Raw genomic sequence first — 24,480 nt, 5'->3', positions numbered from 1 at the left:
GCCTCCCCACCAACGGCAAGGTCCATGGTTCATGGGGGGGGTAATGAAGCATATGCTTTCAAATATAAATATAGATGGTAAAGTCATGATTTTTAGTTCCTTATAGACACCTCAACATGGGGCTCTGTAAGCAACATCAATTATTAATCTTAAATTTTTCTTTTGGAGCTTAAAAGACTGCTTTGCAAAAGAGGTATTTCCCTAGAGCACTAATCCATACTTCAGTAGACCATCCATGTATGCGTAATAAGCACTTAACACTGTTTTGGTATTGCAGCAATCTTTAAGCACTCTTAATATGTAACAGTACTTGCTTAATTTTTTGTTAAGCAATTCTACATGTTTCTCAATTCTTAGATGCTCATCCACCCATAATCCTAAAAAAAATTGTGATTATTTTTGCTGAATTTGGCTATTTGATAATGTGAATTTTATATTGGTCCTATTTTTGTTCCTTATATGGACGAAGTTCATCCGTACAGTTTTCTTGTAACTGACAAGTAGACAGTTGTCTTTAAACCATTTTTCTGGCACTTTTGCTGTTTTGTCGATTTTTTGCTGCATCTCATAATCATTCTTCCTTTTTATAATGAAGCTGGTATTATCAGCAAATAATATGATATCAGCTGTTGAAAACTGTTGATGTAGGTCATTAATAAAAATCAAGAATAATAATGGTCCCAATGGCAAGCCCTAGGGTACCCCTTAATTAACAATTTTTATATTCAGAATGGCACACATTTCCATCCTGAGTAATTTGTTTCCTTTCAGTTAAATATTACTTGAACCACTCAAAGGAAATACCACGAACACCATAATTACACAGTTTAAACAGCAATAGATTATGATTTGTAAGATCCAACGCTTTGGAAAGGTCCATAAACAACCCATAGATCATTTCCTTGCCTCAATAGCTTTGGGAACTTGTTTTAGGAAACTGAAGAGAGCTGTTTGTGTAGATTTGCCTTTTCTGAAACCATTCTGTGTATTTATAAGAATTTTATTTTTGTTTAGGAAGTCTAGCAATATACATACATTATTCTTTCAATTATTTTCGAAAATACAGATAATAATGATAGAGGTCTGAAATGTTTAATGTCACACTTTGCACCACTTTTATAGACTGGTATTACTGTTGACTGCTTAAGTTTACTTGAAGACACACCAGTTTCAAAGGAGTCATTGATTATGTCCACAACCTGAGAGACAACATTATCGGTACTATATTTAAAATTTTGTCAGGCATACCATCAAATCCACAGCTCATTTAACTCTTTAGTTTGCTGATATTGTACTTCTTTGGATGTTACAGGATACAGGTACATTGTCCTTTCATTTATTGAAGTTGTTACCTTTGTCTTTGGATTATATTTAGTGGTGATCAGGTTTTTGGCTACATTAATATAATGATCATTAAATATATTGGATATTAGAAGTGGATCATCAATAATTTCATTTTTGCGTTTTATGGTGATTTTATTTCTTGCACTTTGAAGTTTGCCTGTATGATTATTAATAACTTTCCACAAAGGTTTCATTTTGTTATTACCTTTTCACATTATGAATCATTGTGCTTCCTTCTGGCAGCAATTATAGCTTCCCTGTGCTTTTTCCTATAACACTTGGCATATGGTTTCAAGATAGTATTGTGCTTTGCACACTTATATAGCATTCCAAGGCTTTCTGATGACTCTTTGATTTCACTTGTCCATGAATTTGATATTTTGTTTATTTTCATTCACTTCAGGGGGAATGAAATATCATAGCAGTATTTATAATTTGACAAAAACTTGTTGAATTTTATATATACAGAACTATAGCTTTCCATGCCCCAGTTTACAGTTTTTAACATTAGATTAGAGTCCCTAATCCTGTCATCATTAAATAACCTTATCTCACTATATCTGCTGTTGTCACTTTTCTCATGAAATTTATCTAAAGTCAATCAAACTGCTTGATGATCAGAGAAACCTGTATCCAATACCTCAGATTTAAAGCCAAATTTTGGTTTCTCAATGAATATTTGGTCTATAGTACTTTCACATTTGCTGCTGTATCTGGTGGCATCTTCTCCACACATGTCCATATTGTATGTTTTTAGTAGATTAACAAGTTTTTGCCTTTTTTTACAGTTGTTCTTGAAATTAATATTGAAATCCCCATGGACAACAATGTATTTTGACTGACTGTTGAGTTAGTTCAGAAGATTTTCCAAATTTTCACTCCTCTAGCTCATATAGCTTATTGGTTAAGCCCTGTACCATATGATACAGGAGAGTTACAGAATTATTCAGTTCCATGAGAGGTATGTTTCTTGCTTGGTTTCTTCTTTGAAGAGGAGGCTCTAGCCTTTCCGTTTCTGACCTGATTTTCACCTCGTGGGGCTCCTGGACTTCTTCTTGGTTGTTTTCTTCTGCAGTGGAATGGGCCATAAAAAATCGTTCATATGTTGTTTGGATGCCAATTTCTGCCTGGTGCTTCGTCGTGATCTGTTGTTTTTATATGTGTTGCAGAGAGAGTCAGGACAGTGATATTTTGGAATAAACCTACTTCTAGCAAAACACCGCTCAGAACATAAACGGCTGTGAACGATCGAAGACAGTACTCATTGACAGAGGTCAGTCCCTCATATCACGTGATTTCTTGTGTAACGTCATGTCACGTGTCATCAGCGAAAAATACAATGACTTCAAGCGCACATTGCCACTGAGTAATGAAGAAAGACGGTGCATTATAGAATGGCAGACTACTCGTTTTCAGAGTGCACCAACGCGTTGATCATCTGTGGTGCAAGTGGACGAAATGGTTGATTAGCACAACGTCTGTTTCACAAACGATTTCCGTATCGTGCCAGTCCATCAACTGCCATTTTTGCAAGATTGGAACAATGGCTTCAGGAAACTGTCGCCGTCAAGGCTAATCGGACAGACTGTGGACGTGGCTGGGCGCACCGCTTTGTTGATGTGTGTGGAAGAGGAAGTCCGCCAACTGGTCGACCAGAACCTGTTGACGAGTACTTGAAACATATCAGGTTCTACCGATGTATCCCAGTGCAGCTTCTGGCGATTTCTCCATGAACAGCAACTGCACTCATACTACCTCCAGAGGGTGCAAGAATTGGGTGTAGCTGGCGCCACATGTCGATGATTGTGCATGGTTCCCACGTCGCTGTGTCGACGTTCCAGGCTTTCCTTTCCTCAGATCACTCTTTTGACTGATGAAAAGCATTTCACAAACGAAGGTCTGATCAAGCGTCTTAACAGGCCACATTCGGTTTGAGCAAAACCCTCATGCCACAAACCCCCATGAATCTGAACATCGTTTTGATATTCAAGTGAGGGCTGGTATTATCTGTGATCGTATTGCTGGCCCATATATTCTACCACTCCATCTATGGGTCCCAGCCATTTGATCTTCCTGCAAGACGTACTGGTGCAGCTTTTGTAGGATGTGCCTTTGCATATCTGTCACATGATGTAGCTCCAGCACAATGGCGCGGTAGCCCACTATTTATTTGACGTCTGTCAGCACCTTAACCAAACATTCGGGGACAGTTGGATGGGTCGCGGTTGACTGATTCGTTGGTGATCTTTTTCCTGTAGGGCTACATAAAGAGTATTATCTACACTACTGGCCATTAAAATTGCTACACCACGAAACTGACGTGCTACAGACGCGAAATTTAACAGACAGGAAGAAGATGCTGTGATATGCAGATGATCAGCTTTTCAGAGCATTCACACAAGGTTGGCGCCGGTGGCGACACCTACAACGTGCTGACATGAGGAAAGTTTCCAAACGATTTCTCATACACAAACAGCAGTTGACCGGCGTTGCCTGGTGAAACGTTGTTGTGATGCCTCGTCTAAGGAGGGGAAATGCCTATCCTCACGTTTCCGACTTTGATAAAGGTCGGATTGTAGCCTATCGCGATTGTGGTTTATCGTATCGCGACATTGCTGTTCGCGTTGGTCTAGATCCAATGACTGTTAGCAGAATATGGAATCGGTGGGTTCAGGAGGGTAATACGGAACGCCGTGCTCGATCCCAATGGCCTTGTATCACTAGCAGTCGAGATGACAGGCATCTTATCCGTACGGCTGTAACGGATCGTGCAGCCACGTCTCGATCCCTGAGTCAACAGATAGGGATGGTTTGCAAGACAACAACCATCTGCACGAACAGCTCGACGACGTTTGCAGCAGCATGGACTAACAGCTCGGAGACCATGGCTGCGGTTACCCTTGACGCTGCATCACAGACAGGAGCGCCTGCGTTGGTGTACTCAATGACGAACCTGTGTACACGAATGGGAAAACATCACTTTTTCGGATGAATCCAGGTTCTGTTTACAGCATCACGATGGTCGCATCCGTGTTTGGCAACATCGCTCTGAACGCACATTGGAAATGTGTATTCGTCATCGCCATACTGGCATATCACCTGGCGTGATGGTATGGGGTGCCATTGGGTGCACGTCTCGGTTACCTCTTGTTTGCACTGACGGCACTTTAAACAGTGGACGTTACATTTCAGATGTATTACGACCCGTAGCTCTACCCTTCATTCGATACCTGCGAAACCCTACATTTCAGCAGGATAATGCACGACCGAATGTTGCAGGTCCTGTACGGGCCTTTCTGGATACAGAAAATGTTCGACTGCTGCCCTGGTCAGCACATTCTCCAGGTCTCTCACCAACTGAAAACGTCTGGTCAATGGTGGCCAAGCTACTGGTTTATCACAATACGCCAGTTACTACTCTTGATGAATTATGGTATCGTGTTGAAGCTGCATGGGCAGCTGTACCTGTACACCCCATCCAAGCTCTGTTTGATTCAATGCCCAGGCGTATCAAGGCCGTATCAAGGCAGTTCTGGGTACTGATTTCTCAGGATCTATGCACCAAAATTGCATGAAAATTTAATCACATGTCAGTTCTAGTACAATATATTTGTCCAATGAATACCCGTTTATCATCTGTATTTCTTCTTGGTGTAGCAATTTTAATGGCCAGTAGTGTAATAATCCAATGGAGTCACAAGACGATCTCTTTGCCCTTGTGAAATGGCTCCAGCAGGGCTGGTTCAGGAGACTCCAGACTGTGTGTATTTGAACAAATTTTCTCAGGTCATCAGGTCGAGCATATGTTGTAGTTCAAGGTACGAGTTGGTTGATGCACGTGCAGCGTATCTTTACACATTCTTTGAAAGCCGTATATCTTCCAAACGGCGCTTTTCCGGACGTATATATACTACCAAATATTGCTGTTTGAGTCCCCTCTACAACACCTATAGCTGTGTAATAAGAATTCTGAAATACCGTATATACCTGCTGGATCTGTTGATAATTACGTGCTTTAGCTGTATGTAAATAAATAAATAAATATTCCTTACTTAGATGCATCTGTAGGGCAATGGTTTCTTTTTTTTAATGGCTTCACTTTAAGTGATCCTTGTGACATTTGAGAATAAGATGTGAACCCTCCAAACTAGTTGTAAGCCGACGATAAATAAATGAATCTTTTAGTTCTATTTTTAATCTCAGCTCACACAAATGGTATCGTAACCGTTTTCGGCTCATAAGCATGTCATCAAGGCACGATCCAGTTAAATATTGTTACTAGTAAACTTATCGTAATAGACCAGCTGAAGACAGTTGCTCAGGAATGTGTAGTTATAAGTGCAACTATATCGGTTTTTATTAAAAATAATAATGATGCAGTTACAAAATTTGCGAGTGTACTTGTCACTGAAGATGGAAATTTGTACATAAAAATGGCGAAATAGTGAAAAGAAGAATTTAGACACTGCTCAAAACTTGGAATAAGTTCCTTCCTTTAGGCGAGTCTATCATTACGCCGGAAGAACCACCAAACAGCTGAAACGGCTGGACTGATGAAAGAATGCGAAAATATCCAAGATTGAATGTCAAGTGCTAACTGACGACGAAATAATTACCAGTCTCATAGGCGACCAAGCCCCTAACGACGACGAGGAAGATCCTAGCGCCAATGGCCGTGGTGGAAAGGTGGAGACCATTATGGATCGGTTAGGACAATAAGAAGAATGAGGTTCAAATAATAATAATAATTTGGACTTCTTTTCCAAAATGGTTGGCATACTTTAATGGTTATTTTGAACTCTCCGTGTTTTTTGTAAGACATGTTATACAAAATATATCTGAACTGTTTTATGTTTAGATCGGTGTTTCTTTGTTTTGTGTTTTTATGGGCAGTAAAAATATGTTATTGTAAATGATAGGTCATCCGACAAATGAATTATCCGTCCGAAGTTGTTTCGTATTTCACTAACAGAGAGCTCCTGGTTATGACACGGTACTTCGGCCGTGATAGTCTGTGACGGTCAGCACGCGCCGATAGCACAGCAGGTGAGGTAACATTCGTTAATCTGTTAAGGTCGGAGCGCAGCGATCGGTATATAAGCGATTCCGAGACAGAAACGGGCAGTTCAGGGCCAACATGTTGTGGTTACTAGCGTGCATGTTCGGCCTTCTGGCCACAGGAAGTGTCCACTGCCAAGGTAAGCCATTGCTTACTTTCAAGCGTTCGTAAGGTCACTTTCACCTCTTCGCTACATGTCAAAGTATCACTAGCGCGAAGCGACCCCTGCTACGGAGCTACTATGGTTTACATGTATTCTTGTCTCTGAGTCCATCTTCGACAGCCGCAGGTCACATTTAATATGGGAGCTATTCCATCTTTTACAACTTTATAATGTCTAGTTTGGACCAAACGCATTTCGCTTTATGTAAAGGATCTACATTGGTCATTTATTTGCGTTCGTCTGTACACGGGCGTTCGATATGTAACACACTGCACTGACTCACAAATTTTTCTCGTTTGCCTGTTTTTATATATCCGCGTTCACCTTGTGTACTTTACTTGTTTCGATAGCACCGTCGAAACAAAGTAGACAAGATAAAAGTGGATACCGGTACATAAAGGTATGCCAACGAGAAAATATCGTGCGTTATTCAGTTCGGTGTGTCTTACTATCGAAATTCTTCCTCAACGTACAGATTGAATAACACTGGAGATTGGCTTCAACCCTATCTCACCCCCTTCTCAATCAGTGTATCCTTTTCACGTCCTTAGGTACTTAGTACTGCACTGCAGTTTCTCTATGAATTGTAAATAATTTTTAAACTTTTGCTTCCCGTATTTTATCACTGCTACCATCAGAATTTCAAAGAGTTTATTCCCGTCAGCATTGTCAAAAGATTTCTCTAAATCTACAAGTGCTATTAGGTTGGTTCATAAGTTCGTAGCGTTTTTTTGTTGCATGTTGTTATTCCGGGCCGGCCGAGTTGGCCGAGCGGTTCTAGGCGCTACAGTCTGGAACCGCGCGACCGCTACGGTCGTAGGTTCGAATCCTGCCTTGGGCATGGATGTGTGTGATGTCCTTAGGTAAGTTAGGTTTAAGTAGTTCTAAGTTCTAGGGGACTGATGACTTGAGAAGTTAAGTCTCATAGTGCTCAGAGCCATTTGAACCAGTTGTCATTCCGGTTTATTTATCGAATTCCATTCTTTTATTTGTAGTTCACTGTTGCTATTTGAGATTACATAGCGTCCTTTTGTCATGTGGAGATAGAGAGTGGAGCTGTGGACGATAGAAAATGAAGCGCCAAGTGAAGAAATCGGAACATTTCCAACGTACCCTTTTGTTTGAGTTTATAGAGGGTGACAGGAGCGGAGGCAGCCGGAAATTTTTGCACCATGTATGGGGATAATATCATTCCACAGAGCATGGCAATAAAATGGTTTCTCGTTTTAAGGAGGACTGGTTTGCCATTAATGACACTCCCCGTTTTGCATAACTTTCGTGGTTTGATGATGATCGTTTAAACGCATTAATCTAAGCCAGCGTACCCGCAGATTGGCGAATGTGATGAACTCTGATCATCCACTATCATGCGAAATTTGCATGCAATGGGGAAGGTTCAAAAGTGCGCTGTATGTATACAGCACGCTCCTAGCCAAAATCACAAAAATCAGCGGGTGCCCATATGGTCATCTCGTGAACAGACAAAGTATCCACAAAAGGTAACGTGGAACAGCGACACTTCTGTATACTAAGAATTGCTTCCCCCAAACGTAATCATCACTGCTGACATTCATGGACAACAACTGAGACGCTTTGCAGACAGGTTCCCAGAACAACAAGGGAGACTGCATGTAGTCATGCTACTGCACGTCAACAGCCGCCTGCATATTGCTAGACTGGCAAAAAGTAGCATACAGGAGCTGGGTCGGGAAGTCATTCCGCAACGCTCTAATCGTGGCTCGACGAGTCCTTCGCCTCAAAAGAATATGATTCAAACCATCGCGGAATCGAGAAGTTACCACAGCGCCGGCGGACTGTTGGAAATAGTGAAGAAGAATATATTATTGATGAATAAAGTCTTTGTTATTTGTATCTGCTCTGCTTATTAAACTTATAGAAAAACCATACGAATTTAAGCATCAACCCAATGTAATCGTAGGTTTGTCTGTCTTCAAACTATCTTTTTAAATAAACCATCGAGTCAGTATTGTTTAGTTTCTTCCTACATTTCTCCGTTACCCAAACTTATCTTACCCTAGGTCGGCTTGTACCAGTTTTTCCATTCTTCTGTAAATAATTCGCGTCAGTATTATGCATCCATGACACATAATAGATCTTCAGCACCTACTTTCTCTGGAACTGAAATTATTGTATTTTTCTTTATGTCTGAGGGAATTTCGCCAGTCTCATGTACCTTGAACACGAGGTGGAATAGTTTTGTCATGGCTGGCTCTGCCAAGGATCTCCATAATTCTGAGGGAATGTCACCTACTCCGAAGAACTTCGTGCGATGTAGGTCTTTCAGTGCGCTGATAAGTTGCTCTCGTATCATCATATCTAGCTTTTTGTCTTCATCTACAACCTTTTCCTTTTCTGTAATGTTGCCTTGGATATAATTTCCCCCGTTGAGCCTTTCTACATATTTCTTCTACCTTCCCATTCTTTCCAACGGCCTTGCCGCAGAGCTAACACCGGTTTCCGTCAAGTCACCAAAGTTAAGTGCTGTTGGGCTGGGCTACTTCTTGGATGGGTGATCATCCGGTCTGCCGAGCGCTGTTGCAAGTGGGCTGCACTCACACCTTGTGAGGCACACTGAGGAGCGACTTGATTGAAAAGTAGTGGCTCCGGTCTCGGAAACTGACATACGGCGGTGAGAGCGGTGTGCTGGACACATGCCCCTCCATATCCGCATCCAGTGACGCCTGTGGGCTGAGGATGACACGGCGGCCGGTCGGTCCATTGGGCCTTCCAAGGCGTGTTCGGACAGAGACACCTTTCTTTCCCATGCTCGTTAGTGCTGGCTTGCCATCTGAGCTCTTGATATGAATATCTCTGCTTTTCTTTTCCCCGAAGGACTTTTTCTGTAGGTGACATCTGTCTTTCACGTAGGCATGCACTCTTCTACAGCTTCTACTTGTCCTGTACCCACTCCTGCTTAGACATTTTGTACTTTCTGTGATCTTATTTTTGTAGGTCTATATTCCCTTTCGTCAACTTAATTCAATTGGCCCTTTGCTGCTTCACTATTTCATCTTTCACTGCTACCCATTAGTCTTCTGTTGTATGCCTTTCCCTTGTTCCAGTCAACAGATGCCTTAATGCTCTTTGAAACTCTCAGTTAGTGATTCTTTCAATTTATCCAGGTAGGGTCTCCTTATTTTCCTACTTTTCCAGTTTCATTAGTTTTGATCTGCAGTTCATAACAAATAAATTATGGCCAGAGTAAGAATCTACCCCTGGACATACCTTTCAGTTTAAAATCTTGCCATAACATAATCTATCCGAAACTTTCTGGTATAACGAGGTGTCTTCCATGCATATAACGGGTTTCTATTATTCTTAAACCAAATCTTAGCCGTGATTAAACTATGCTCTGCGAAAGAAGTAGCTTTGCCTTCGTTCCTTTTCCCAAAGTCCATGTTCTCCTGCTACTTGAACCAGACACATTAATGTCATCACGTCCTATGTCCGACATCAACGTGCAATAACCACTCTCCGACGGTCAGTGGCAGCACTAGCATTGAATTGTATGTGAAGCATATCGGTGGGACGTGAACAACAGTGCAGTCGATGTTGTAATGCGGAAACGGAGCGATTTATCTGACGTCAAGAGGGGAGTGAAAACAAGCTTTCAGGCCAAGCGTGGGAGCATTCCTGAAATGAGCATTTCTGAAACGGCAAAGTTTGTAAACTGCTCCCATACCGCCGTGATTAAAATGTTGCGTGTATGGCAAAATGGCGCTATCCAAATCGGGCGCTGAGGCAACTGATCTACACTATGGGCCATACATGACAGGGGTGAACAGAGGGTGCGGAGGTGTGTACAGGCGAATAGACGTACAACTGCTGAGCAGCCGACCACTCAAATGAACCAAGGGGCTACCAACAGTGCCTCTTTGACGAGCATTCAGTGAACACTGCTGAGTGTCGGTCACCGCAGCAGGCGCTTGGTTCATACACCCATGCTGGCATCTGCTCATCAGCGAAAATGGCTGGAATTTGCACGCCAGAACTGCAACTCGACAAACACTGTTCAGCGACAGATATCCTTTACAAATGAAACACTTTTTACGCTCCATCAGACAGATGGCTATTGTTATGTACTTCGTGAAAGGTCTGAAAGTACACACCATTCAGTAATCGTCAGAAGTATGTAGGCCGATGGAGATAGAGATACGGTCTGTGAAATGTTCTCGTCATTCTGGAAGGCACCATGCATCATCACAAATAAGTATCTATCCTTGGGGACCACGTTTACCACTACATGCACTTTGTCTCTACTCAACATGGTGATATCTACCAGCAGGACAATGCAACGTGTCACACAGCTCGCAGTGCACTTGCGTAGTAAGAAGAGTACCAATATGAGTTTACCATACTCCCCTGGCTTCCAGACTCCACCACCATAAGCCACAAGCGCTCTATTGGAAACAAACCGGCAAATCGTGCTGGCCGGGGAACTTACAGCGCGTCTTGCAGAGCACGTTGAGTTTCCGGGATGATGTGTGGGTGAGCGTTATCCTGTTGAAACAAAACATCACCTTTCTGTTGCAAGAACGCCAAAAGAACGGCTCTAACAACATTCTGCATGAACCAATGGCTCGTTAGCGTCCCTGCCAGAACACCAAAGGTGAACGAGAGCAGTAGCTTATCGCACCTCAGACCATAAGGCCTGAGGGGGGGGGGGGGGGGCAGTTTGTCTCGGACGAATGCAATCTACAAGACGCTCTCACTAAGTATATGTCATACGTGCAAACGACCATCACTTGCGTGCAGGCAGACTCTGCTTTGATCGCTAAAGGCCACGGCCCTCCATTCCATCTTCCAAGTGATCCTGTGACGGCAACAGTCGACCCGTGCAGCCAGTGCTGTGGCGTGAGTAGAAGCCGGACTAGAGATTTGTGTGCCCGTAGTCCCACTGCCAAAACTGGTCCACCATAGTTCATGTTGAGACTTATGGGCTCAAAAGCCCTCTTATTTATGCTGTACGATCTGCCACTGCTGCCGTTATAGTAAGACGATCCTGGCGGGCACCCATGTGGTGTGAACGTCCAGAATCTCGTCTACGGGTGTGAGCACGTTTACATGATCCCTGATCCCAGCATCGTTGCACAACTGACGTAACACGTTTACCGTGTGCGGCAATTCTATGAAAGGACCCTCCCGCCACTCGGGAGGCCACAATTTGAACCCTTTCTAACTTGTTCAGTTGGCTGTTGAAAGCAGAAATGCGTCTCCGTGGCATGCTTCACATGTTTGTACCACACTGAACCTTCTTGGTGCGAACATTCTTTACCAAAGGGTAGGTAAAAATGGCGCTCTGATAGCTAAGCCACTGCCCTATCTGTTGGCGAACGACATACATCTACTATCCCAAATGGCATACGCCGTCATCGGATCAAAATCGACGTCGTTTTTCCAGGTGTACTAATTTTTTTCTGGGAACTTATTGCACTTATCTTTGCAATGGTGTTACAATTAAACTGGGTCAATACTCCGGGATTTTCCTTTGTAAAGGAACTTTTGATAATGGAGATCAGCATTTCTGCTATTGTTTCGCTACCCTCAATTTCAGTTCCTGTGGTATCCAGCAGAGGCCAGATACGAACTTCGTTGCCATTAACAGCCTCACATCTGACCAAAATTTCTTTGGATTATATGAGAGATCTTTCGACAACCTTCTGCAACTGTTGCTCTTCAAGGTTTCGTGTATTGTCCTCTTGACACTCATACACTTTGCTTTTAGTCTTTACAGTGACTGTATACCATGGGAGGTACACCTCATCATGAACTGTTCCATTCGACATACATCTATCCAGTGCATGATCAACTTTTTTTTTTTTTAATTTCAGCCATAGTTTTTGAACATTCTCAAGTCCGTTACTGAATGTTTCAAGTTCCTCTCTGAGATATGACTGTCTTCCCTCTTGGTAGTGTCTGGAGCCTGGTCTTCCTGTGACCACAACAGCCAGCAATCACATGCCGCGGCTATATTCCTGCCAAGTCTTTCTGCAATATCGCGGAAGAACGTCCAGCTTCTCATAGCCCTGTTACAGGACCTCGTTCGAACTTGGTGAGGTGTTGGTAATGGCATCTTCATTGTCTTAAAGGCATTATTCACTGACATCAACTCACTCAATCCAGTCTCAAAGGTAACTAACGCTCACGACCTAGAAAACCAGTATTTAAAACAAATCTGATGCATCCTCATAGTGGTACTACTAGCGCCTCTCTTATGTGGTTGGTGCGAAATTTGAACAGACATCATCTTTGAGGTATAGAAACACGCTTACCAACTTTAGTTTATGTCGTACAACACCTTCTTGCTTTTTGGGATTTTTTCCATCAGCGTATCTTTGGCTTCCTTAAATGTCACTCTGTTCACAGAAAATTACAGAGATTCCTTGGTGTGGCTTAGGTTTCGGTGCCGATCAGCAGTCAATATGGATATCAATCTTCGCAGAACTGTGTCGAAATGATGCCGTCAATCTTTGCTTCATTGTTTTTTTGTTAAAAACTTTCCAAGCAGAAAGCTGCCGCTCTAACACCATAGCACATCAGACGCCTCAACACATTAGTATGGCAGCAGTATACGTACCAGTCACCTGTCCCCAACTATCATAAGGACGTTCCCTCCTACTTGGTACACAATCGTATCACAACAGTAGTCTACCATTTGTTTGAGGAAAAAGAAAACCCATGAAAGCTTGCTGATTCTACATTTAGTTTTATACGGCAGACACAGAAGAATGCAGCCATGCTGTATTGCACAACGTCCAATCACGTTAATACTACCACATGTCAAAAGCTTCGATAATCAGTTTTTGCAGCTTGGACCATTGTGACATGTGCAGGAAGAGAGTCAGTTAGGTTATAGAAGGTACTGACAGGGATGTGGTTCCACACTGAGTCAGATGCTGTGCTCACATGCTCTAGATTTCTCAGTTGACAGTCGATGATATGTACAGTACGACTGAGGTGGACCCACATATTCTTGACTGAGTTAGAATCCGGGAAATTTAGGGGCAAGAGGATTACGATATTCTCATCTTGGTGTTCTTCGATCTATGAACACACATTGCAAGCTATGTGACATGTTGCATTGTCATGATGGTAAATGCCATCAAGCTGAGGAAAAACAGACTGCATGTAGTGGTGGACGTGATTCCTTACTGATAGACACATAGTTGTATTGATTCATTGTGCCTTCTAGAATGACGAGATCAGGGAATTCCACGAAAACATTCCACAGACCATAATGCCCCTCCTCCGACTTGGATCCTTTTGGTGATTGTTGTAGGGTGTTTGTTTTCAGACGTTTCCCACTGTACACTCCAATAGCCATCTGTCTGATGGAGCACAAAATGTGATTCATCAGAAAAGGTCACCTGTTAACACTTGGCGAATGTCCAGTTGCGGTACTGGTGTGCAAACTCCAGCTTATGTCGCTGATGGGTGGTGTGGGTACATGGACCAGGTACCTGCTGTGAGGCCCAAATGCAGTAACGTTCACTGAATGCTGATTGAGGGGACACTGTTGCTAGCCCCTTGGTTCATCTGGGTAGTAAGTTGCTCAAAAGTTGCACATCTATTCATCCACACCATCTCTACAGCTGTTGTTCTTCCCTCTCATCTATGGTCCATGGTGTACCACAGATGCCTCAGCGCCAGTTTCGGATAGTGCCATTTTGTCATGCACAGTGTACTTCAACCACAGTGGCACACAAGCTGTTTACATGCTTAGCTGTTTCAGGAATGCTACCACCTTTGGCCCGAAAGCTAACTGGCATGCCCTTTTGGACATCAGATAAAAGGTTCCATTTCCACATTACGACAATGACTGCACTGTTTTCCGGGCCCCTTGCCCACCATCCCTCCTCCACCGAGTCCCTTTATATACCCTCCACTGCTAGTACTGTCAGCTGCCACCTGTAACGTCGAACATAGGCAGTGGTCACATTAACGTGACTGGACCTTGTAGGTGTATATACTTGTATATTTAAGCCCACAACAATTGTACCAGCTACAACACCCTTCAGTGTGTGTATTAATTCTGGAGATGCCATCAAAACATTCAAAATTTAAAAAAAATTATAAGAATAATGGAAGGGGTAGATAATCACAAATCATGTAGACCATTGTTTCCAAAAAGGATGATCCTGCCACTTCCTTGCATATATATACTTGAAAATATAATGTATTTAAAGCAAAACTTACATACAAAAAGACCACTCATCACCCAAAATCACACAATACACAGCTATGATACAAGATATACAAGACAAAAATTGGATGTACATGTTCAAAGCACCAACACAAGGTTATTTCAAAACAGCCTTATCCATCCTAGTATCAAATTATACAATGCCTTACCAGATACCATTAAACTCATACAAAACATTGGTCACTTCAAATCTAAACTGAAGTTGTACTTGGTTGATCACTGCTTTCACACAGTAAATAAATACCTACGAAACTAAATTTTTGTGTGTTTACCCATGTAGTCTCATTCAGAAGAGCATTTGTATTTTATCTCTCTGTATATAGCATAGCAACATTTATTTAAGTATTCATCATTAATTCATATATTAATGTGTGTTATTATGTACAAAGGCATATTATATGTAAAACTGTTAATATTAACAAAAAAATCCAAATATCTCTTGCACATTGTGCAGCTGTAGATGAAAATGGATCAATAAATAAATAAATAAATCAGACGAAGAAGAAAATACGTTTTTCTGTGCTAGGAGAGGAATGAAAACTTGTGAAAATACAAAAATGTGATTTCCAGTATTGGGAACTTTTCAAAATAGGCAAGGGTTGCCTTGGTGAGGTCCCAGGCTGTTGACAGTTGATTCTACTGATGAACATAAGGTTGGTTTTAAGAGGTTTCCCACATTCATCTCGTCATATACTGGCCATGAGCTATATTTTACATAACCAGCCAAAATGAATGTAGCTCTCGAAACACATTTCATCTATACCAGTCGACACTAAAAACAAAAATCACAGAAGCAATGCAATAAAGCCACGTATATGATGTTTTATGAGCAATCCAAGTGTTATAGATGGTATCAAAGTGGAATAAGATTGTTTAAAAGTTTCACCCTGTTTCCTCTCTTCGGTGGGCATTTTGCTGATTTTGCAAGATTTTCTCAGTCATTCTGACTTTATTCCTATTTCAGATTTTTAATTTTCAGATTCAACTTAAAATTATGGAAATATGAGCGTATTATTTTTGTGAATATTTTCTATCCTTACATCATAACTCATTAGATACCATGCATTTAAACATATGAGGACATAATTTCAGATCGTTAAATGAAAAGTTGTCATGCATATTAATAACATAAAAAAGGAAGTCCTTTGCATATGATATTGAAAAGTGCATATCGTTGAGGTACCAAAGTAATATACCTTCAAAAAAACAAATTAGATAACTGTCACTCTAGTGACATACAGTCCAACAGGTTTATGTATTTCTCGTCAAATTTCACGTTTTCCAACGCACTGAATCAATTATATGCAAACTGGCAAGTTTTGAAACTTGCCCTTCTTGGAAAATTTCTACAGACGCCCCTGAAAAGCACAATTGTAGGAAGGTGAGGTCATGTAAGCTCATTCTGCTTAAGATACCCTTTCAAACAACCGAGTACTGTTCAATTGCTTTCTGAGCACTCAGTTTTGAAGGTTGTTTTCAGTGCAAAGTTAATTGCTGTTTCTGCTAATCATCATATAAGTCTACTCATTCTGCATCTACATCTATGCTCTGTAAACCACCATGAGGTGCATGCCAGAGTGTACATCGCATTGTACCAGTTATTAGGGTTTCTTCCTCTTCCATTCAGGTATGGAGCACAGGAAGAAGGTTTGAATGCCTCTGTTGATGCAGTAATTGTTATAAACTTAATCTCATGATACCTGTGTGAGGAATACGCAAGGGATTGTAGTATATTCCCTGCATCACCATTTAAAGCTGGTTCTTGAAACTTCGTTAGCAGGCTTTCTCGGGATCGTTTACATCTGTCTTCAATAGTCTTTCAGTTCAGTTTCTTCAGTGTCTTTGTGACACTCTTCCCCAGGTTAAACAAATGTGTGACCATTTGTGTTGCTCCTCATTGTACACGTTCAATATCCTCTGTTTGTGCTATATGGTACGGGTGCTACACAGTTCTTTTGGGTTTTTCTTTCTAGAGGAACATTTGAAAATAGAGTTAAGAATTTCAGTTTTTGCTCTGCTACCCTCAGTTTTAGTTCCTGTCTCATTACTAGGACTTGGACACTAACTTTGTTGCCACTATCAGCCTTTACATATGTCCAGAGTTTCTTTGGGAGATCTGAAAGGTAATTTGACAATATTGGGCAACAGTAGTCATTGAAGGCATCATGTATTGTTCCCTTGACAGCCAAATGCATTTCATTCAGCATTTCTCTATCTATAGCCCTATGCTTCCTTTACACCTATTATGCAGTAATTTCTTTAAAGTGCCTGTATACGATGGAGATTCCTTCCTGTTGTGGACTGTTCTGCTAGGCACATATCTATCCAGTGCATGGTCAACTATTCTTTTAAACTTGAACAATACTTTCCCTACATTCTGCTGTCCTATGCTGAAAGTTTCAAGTTCCACTTTGAGATATGACACTACTGACTTTTTATCTAGTTTGAACATATATATCTTTCTGCTTGTTTTAGTTGTCCTTTATACTTTGGTATCATTGTCACCACAACTGTGTTGTGGTCACTGATACCAGTTTCAATGTGAACATCCTCAAAGAGTCAGGTCTATTTGTTGCTATTAGATCCAATATATTTCCATCATGAGTGGGGTTCCAAACCACCTGTTCCAGGTGGTTTTCAGAGAAGGGATTTAGTACTGTTCCACAGGATTTCTTATCACACCCACCACTAACAAAACTGTAATTTTCCCAATTAATTAATTATTGGATGACTAAATTCTGCACCAATGATTACAGTATGATTGGGTAACTTACATACAAATGAAATGAGGTTTTCTCTAAATTTTTCAGTTACATCAGGAGACAAGTGTGTTGGGTGACAGGTGGGTCCAATTATTATTTTATGCCCACCCCTGATACTGAGTCTTGCCCAAACAATCTGACATGCAGCTTCAATTTCTATCTCAGTGAATTTGAGTTTCTTGTCTACTGCGACAAATGTACCACCTCCACCTCCAATTTGCCTATCCTTCAGATATACACTTCAATTTTCCTCCAAAATCTCATTGCTGTCAATTTCATGTTTCAACCAGCTTTCTGTACCTTGTATTATGTGAACTTCATTACTTTTCATGAGAACTTCAAACTCTGGAACTTTGCAAGTGCTTCGGCACTTTACCATTAGGTTTTTAAAACTCTCATCTGTGGGAGGCATTTCTTTTGATCTTACACTGATACTTCTGGGTTTCCTACAGCTATTATAATTGGAATTGGATGGAGAGTCACCTTATCTAAAAAAATCCTTGTGTGCACACTACACACAGTCAGCTACCTGAATAGGAGCCTTTGATGGGTTGAGCACACCTGACCCATTTAGGGAGACCCTACAGTTCTCAACCCCATGGCACAAGTCCAGGAAGTCACAGCCTAGCTTGTCACACAACCTTCGAAGTCTCTAGTTCAGTCCCACTCAAATCAGAATCAAAGGGCCACAATCAGTTCTGGGGAAAATGTTGCAAAGTATGAGCTTCATTGAAACTCCCTGCCCATGGCTGGTTTTTGTTAGTCTTCACTGCCAATCACTGAAATGACCCAAGTATGATCTCAGAGCTCAGTCAACATCCATCACTTGTTCCAATGCATGCCACAATCTGCAGCTGGTTGCATCCTGTTCCTTCAATGGCTGCTGGGCTAACCTCTTCAATATGTTGAATGAGCGCCCAGGCATACATACTGAGTGCACCTGGTATCCTTTCCTGCCCCTGCTGCCATTTCCCTAAGGGGTACCATCATTCGCCATACATTTGAACTGCCTACGATTAATAGGACGCCACTCTTTTGCATTTGCCTCCTCTTGCTCCCACTGGCTATGATTCAGTTTCAGTGAGACAGAGCACCTCAAACTTTGGTAACAGGGATCAGTATAAAAAGCAGAGTCACCCCTGTTCCTCATCCACCCCATGCAGGACGCCTAGATCAACCACTGACATGCCACTTGCAGTGAAATGGACGAGTAATGACAGATCCTGGAATTCTGCAGAGGAGGTAAGATTCATGGGGAGGATGTTATTTGAGGTACCTCTGGTACCGGTATTACAGTTACATGACTCTCAGGAGCCCTTCCAACACATCGATTCACAGCAGCTGACAAAATGTTTGACAGTAGTCATGGTCAGTTTCAGCTGCTTATGAATGTTAGCCAATTCATACAGTGTTCGAGAACAGCTTTCACAGTGGGACTCCATTTTGGCTGGTGCAATATATTATAAGGCAGTGAAAAAATAATTTTAAATTAAGCCCGCTGACTACCTTTTAATCTGTTGAGGTACAATTTTGCTGATTCCCAATAAGAATTGAAGCAAATACAAAAAATGAGGCTTCTATTGAAGGCAACACAAAAACCTGTGGTAATAATTAGTAGTTTCCTAAAACGTTTTGAGGTTAATTATAGTTGTTTGTAAACAAGAATACAGAGTTATTTATGTTGGATGCAGATAATATATAGGGCTACTCCTCCTTACAGGAAAGCTAGATCTAATTCAATATGCTAGTTAGAATATCTATCACAGTAACTAAATCACAAACGCCAGTTGCTTGTAGATTATGCAAAGAACAATGGTAGTTCCAAAAATTCTCAAAAATGCACGGTTATTTGCATTGATATACAATGAAATTCACGGGTGATGTATTCTTGGCAGAACTGTGAACCACAAAACCCTATTTTTCTATGATATAAATTACATACCCATAACACTTGTACCACTAACTTAACAAAAATATAGCGTATGCACCCGAAAATTCTCAAAAACAACCTGTTTCTCACGTAACTGAGCTGTTCAATTAGAGAACAATTATGTTGATCAAGGATGGACTTAATGCTCTCAAATGCCCACCCGGTTAGCTGAGTGGTCCAACGTAAGGCTTTCTGGAGTGGGAAGGAGCGCCTGGTCCCTGGCACGAATCCGCCCAGCAGACTTGTGTTGAGGTCTGGTGAGACGGCCAGTCTGTGGATGGTTTTTAGGCAGTTTTCCATTTGCCTTGGCAAATGCTGGCTGGTTCTCCTTATTCCGCCTCAGCTATACTATGTTGGCTATTTATGTGCAAACAAGTTCTCCACATATGCATACACCACCATTACTCTACCACGCAAACATAGGGGTTACACTCATCTGGTGTGAGATGTTCCCTGTGAAATCACATAGGATCAGAAGGTCTGTAAGATCATTTACTCATAATATTGTTGTGCACAGGAAAGTATTGTTGTTGGGTGATTGTAATGGGATGGAGAAAGACTTGTGTGAAATTTTCATTTGGTGTAATGAATGGCAGCTCTCTTTAAATGTTGGTAAATGCAAGATAATACCTTTGATAAAGTCAAAGAGCCAGATGGTTTTCAATTACAAGATTAGTGGTGAACATCTTGAGCATGTCACATTGTATAGGACCTATATTAGGGTAATATTAAGAAAGCGATATGAAATGGGATGATCAAATAAAATCAGTATTAGAGAGAGAAAATGGGAAACAGAATTAACTGAAGAGTTTTAGGAGAATACAGTGCATTTTTAAAGGGAGTAGCACATATGACACTCGTACGATCAATTCTACAATATTGTTCCAATGTTTGTAATCCTTACCCAAAGGTTATTATAAACAATTAACATGACTTCACAGATTTGCTGTGGATATATTATTCTACATATTGTCACAGGACTTTGCACACATACTGACATTTCACAGGTGCTGGATATGTGAGCGTCTGTACTAATTCTGCAGATATTAAGTCAATAATCAAGTTTCTTTCCATGTTCATCGCAGCATGTCCCCATAAATCTGTTCAAAGGCACTGCTGATAGTAGCTCACAGTTCTGGTATATGTTTTGGTAGAGGAAACATAGACACTCTATCTTTCTTACAACTGCACACAAAAAATTTGATGGGGTTGGTTGGAAGAGTGTGGAGGCAATGACATGAACTGCTTATCATCAACCCCATCATGACTGATCCATCAGTTTCTCAATTTCTTCTTTGAGAATTCTTGAACATCACAACAGATGTAGAGTGGAGCACCAATCTGGTGATAGATGAAATCCCTCTGTCAGTCTACAGTTATAGCAGGAGCCAATTTTGCAGCATATCCAGATGCACATGTCCTGTAACAGTATTTTTGCAGAAGGAAAATGGGATCGTCAATTTTAAACTATGAGGCTGCTAAAAACAAATTAACTCTTGGTGAATCTCAAATATGCTGCAAAATAGCGTGGGGATTTTTGGCCCCAGATTCACACACTGTGCTTGTTCACTGTGCCATTCACAAAAATGTTGCTTCATCATTGAAGATGATGTTCTCACTAAGCCCATTCTCTTCCATAATCTATTGCAACTGTGCTGAAAATTCAAACTGTCTGACTTGTTGTAATTGTAAGTGGTAAAACTGTCACTTCAGTCATTTCCTTAGATCTCCCAAATTGTTGATTGTGGTGCATTCAGATCACTTCTTGTTCGTTTGTCAACTTCTGTGGCCTAAATGCAAAATTCACCCACAGGTGGTCAACTGTTTCTTTAGTCACAGCAGGCTGGCCCATTGATTTCCCCTGGCAGAGTCACCATGAAGCTTTAAACTGTGCATGCCAAAACCAAATGGAGTTGGCACTTCGTACATCTTTGTTGAACTTAGTTCTGAAGTGCCACTGCACTATTACAGCAGACTGCTGTGATTCCATTTCAAGCAAGGAATAAGCTTTCTTGGCACCTGTCACCACCTTACCTAACTGCTCACTGCTGTGTTCCCATGGCAAATGCAAAAATGCCAATATTTTTGAGTTTTTCTATATGAGCATTGAGTTTTGTGATAATATGTCAGATATTGTAGCTACAATGAATTTATGCAATCATTTCAAAAAATTATAATAACCTTGTAGAAGACATGGCAACAAAAATTGAACAAATTCAGAGGTGTGCTGCTAGGGTTGTAATTGATTCATATAACCTGTAGGAAAGTGTAACAGTGATGCTTGATGCTTGGGGAACTCAATATAAAAGTTGTGGAAGAAAGACAGCATAGTTCTCATGAAACCCTGTTAAGTAAATTTAGAGAAACTGTATTTCAAGAAGAATGTGTGACCATTATGATGCCACCATTTTATATCTTGCGCAGGGATCATGAGAAAAAGAGACACTATGGCACACACAAAGGCAGTAAGACAGCCATTAATCCCTCACTCATTATGTTTATGCAATAGGAAGGAAAACATATAATAGTGGTGCAATGTACTCTCCACAGTACACTGTAAGAGGCGTGTGAAGTATTTATGTAGGCATAGCTGTAGGCAAGTAATATATGTGTCCCTCCCCCCACTACCACTTTCAGTCACTCACTCTTGCCCCATCTTTCAAAACAAAAAACTAAATAGTAATATTATGTTCTTTAAACAGTTTCTATGAAAATATGTGAGGTTCAGTTATACCAAAGTGCAGCAGATCAATGATATAGTAAGAAAGAATCAAATTAACAGATGTCTGCAAGCTCCTGTTCAATTATGACCTGAAGATTTATTTATAAGATTATCAGCTGTTTATAATCTTTGTGAGGGCACACACAACAATGTTAATGAAGTTGTAAGATCCTTTTGTGCCCTCATGCACTAGTCCTCCAGAAATCTTTCTCAGTCTATTCGCAATTCTATAGGTATGAGGTGACATAGGCCATATACTGTAAGACTGGTCAAACTGTTTACTTTAGGATGCAAAATTAAAGATAAGCATTTTTTGAATTACCTTTGTGAGTTGATGTGTATGTTTTCCCCCTACCTGTTCTGTACAGACCTCTTGCTAATGTAGTTCCTGGTAACAGATCTTGTAGTCAAATTTGTTATCAGTACCACAATTCTATTATGCAGTAAACTGACTGTAATGAGATACAAATCCTTCCGATGTTGTATGAAGTTTGCTTGTGATTCCTGTAGTTCTCCAAGCTAAGTGACACTAAGATGTACTCTATGTCTGATCTCTGTGTGGTCCATGCTCTCAGTTTTCCATAATTTTTGAAATTAATTGTATCAAACTGAGTGGTTGTGAATTATTTTATGGTGTTTTTCAATAATGACTTTAATTACTCTTAGACTGCCCCAGTTGTTTATTACATCAAAATCAGATCCTAACAATTAATATTTGATACAGAAATGTTAGTAGTTTTGCCACCAAATATGACAATGTTAAAGAGAGCAAAATAAATAGTGTCCAAAACAAGACGAACCTCACAAAGTTAACAACCATTGCTTGAAGAGGCAAGGGAGCAAATGAAATGGTGGAAAGTTGTGCATGCCTCTGATTTCTGCATGTGGGCCACTGTGCACATGCAAAGGAATCTACCCAGATGGAATGGAAAGGCATGTTCAACAGTCATGTGCCTATCCATGGTTCTCTCTGCTTGTTGCTTTTTCTGAAAGTTGACAGAGTTTTTCATGCACATTCAAATTTACCTAAGAATTAGCACCTTAGTCAAGTGGTCTAATGAGAAATACATGGAATTTGAAGAGTATTATCATGCACTTCTTGGTTTATGGCTGGTTCATTCCACAAATTATAAAGACAAAGTTACACAATATGACAGTTCTTCACAGAATAACAACCTGGATACAACAAAGGCAAACTTGAGCAAAAGAAGAAGCCCTCATTCGTATTTTGAAGAACGTGTAAAATAAAATAATAATAATAATAATAATAGTAATAATAATTGGATATGGTAGCACACCCACTATGTTCACTGATTAACTGTACATTTAGTAATGGTTTTTCCCTTCATTCTTAAAAATGACAGTTGTTACATCTCTATGAAAAAAGGTGACAAGTCACATCCTGATAATCACTGCTCAATCCCTCTGTCTTGTACCCATCCTTGCAAAAGTAACAGAGTACTGCATGCAACTCTAAATCTGTGACCATTTATCTACCAAGAACATTCTACATGTCTCAGAATGTGATTTCAGATCCAATTTGTTGCTGATCAAACAGTTGAAGATATTGTTTCTGTTGTACTGTCTTCATTTGAATCATGGCTGTCCATTAATGCCATGGTTGTGGACCTCACCAAGGCATTTGACTCTTATCAGCAACACAATTCTGATAAAAATGAAAACCTCTACTATGGTCTGCTCAGAACAAAGCAGATCATACCTACTTGGTAGAAAACAAATATTACAGCCCAGCAATAGGGGATATCCTGGATGTAACAAAAGGTGTGCCACAAGGTTCTATGTTTGGCATTTACTATTCATAATCTGCATCACTGATATGTCTAATATTACACTGTGTAAGTGTAGACTATAAGCAGATAACTCTATGTTTGTTACAGTTGAAAGAAAGTTAGCAGCATTAAAGCATCAATGTAAGGATTATCTCAAAGTGGCCAGCAGGCCTATGTGGTTTGGAATTAATGAGTTGTCTTTTAATTATGAGAAAACTGTAAATATTCTATTCAATTTATGTATTAAAGGTGATAGTAATGATTGTGCATCTTGAGATTCATCTTCACTCAAAATTATCATGTAAAAGTCATACTGAATCCTGGTGTACAATGCTTGTACTTGTCACATAATCTTATTTATTAAGAAAATTTAGGTCCCTGTGTTAGTGATAAGTTATGCTCAATGCCTGCTGTGCCTTTTCTTCTGAAACCACTTGCATATGGACTTCTTTATGGGGCAATTCTTCTGGAGGGAAAAAAGGAGAA

General features: G+C 40.6%; 1 protein-coding gene across 1 annotated transcript in view; it reads left to right on the top strand.

The window, feature by feature from the left end:
- Positions 1–6,443: 6,443 nt before the first annotated feature.
- Positions 6,444–24,480, top strand: part of LOC126277933 (beta-galactosidase-1-like protein 2) — an 82,480-nt gene continuing 64,443 nt past the window's right edge. The window contains exon 1 of the mRNA XM_049977515.1: positions 6,444–6,542. Within this exon, the coding sequence (XP_049833472.1) occupies positions 6,482–6,542 (61 nt within the window). The 5' untranslated portion in view covers positions 6,444–6,481. The remainder of the gene's footprint in view (positions 6,543–24,480) is intronic.

The sequence above is a fragment of the Schistocerca gregaria genome, chromosome 6, assembly GCF_023897955.1.
Source record: "Schistocerca gregaria isolate iqSchGreg1 chromosome 6, iqSchGreg1.2, whole genome shotgun sequence".
NCBI lineage: Eukaryota > Metazoa > Arthropoda > Insecta > Orthoptera > Acrididae > Schistocerca > Schistocerca gregaria.
The sequence above is the reverse complement of the archived record's forward strand: the minus strand, read 5'-3'. Positions and strand labels throughout refer to the sequence as shown.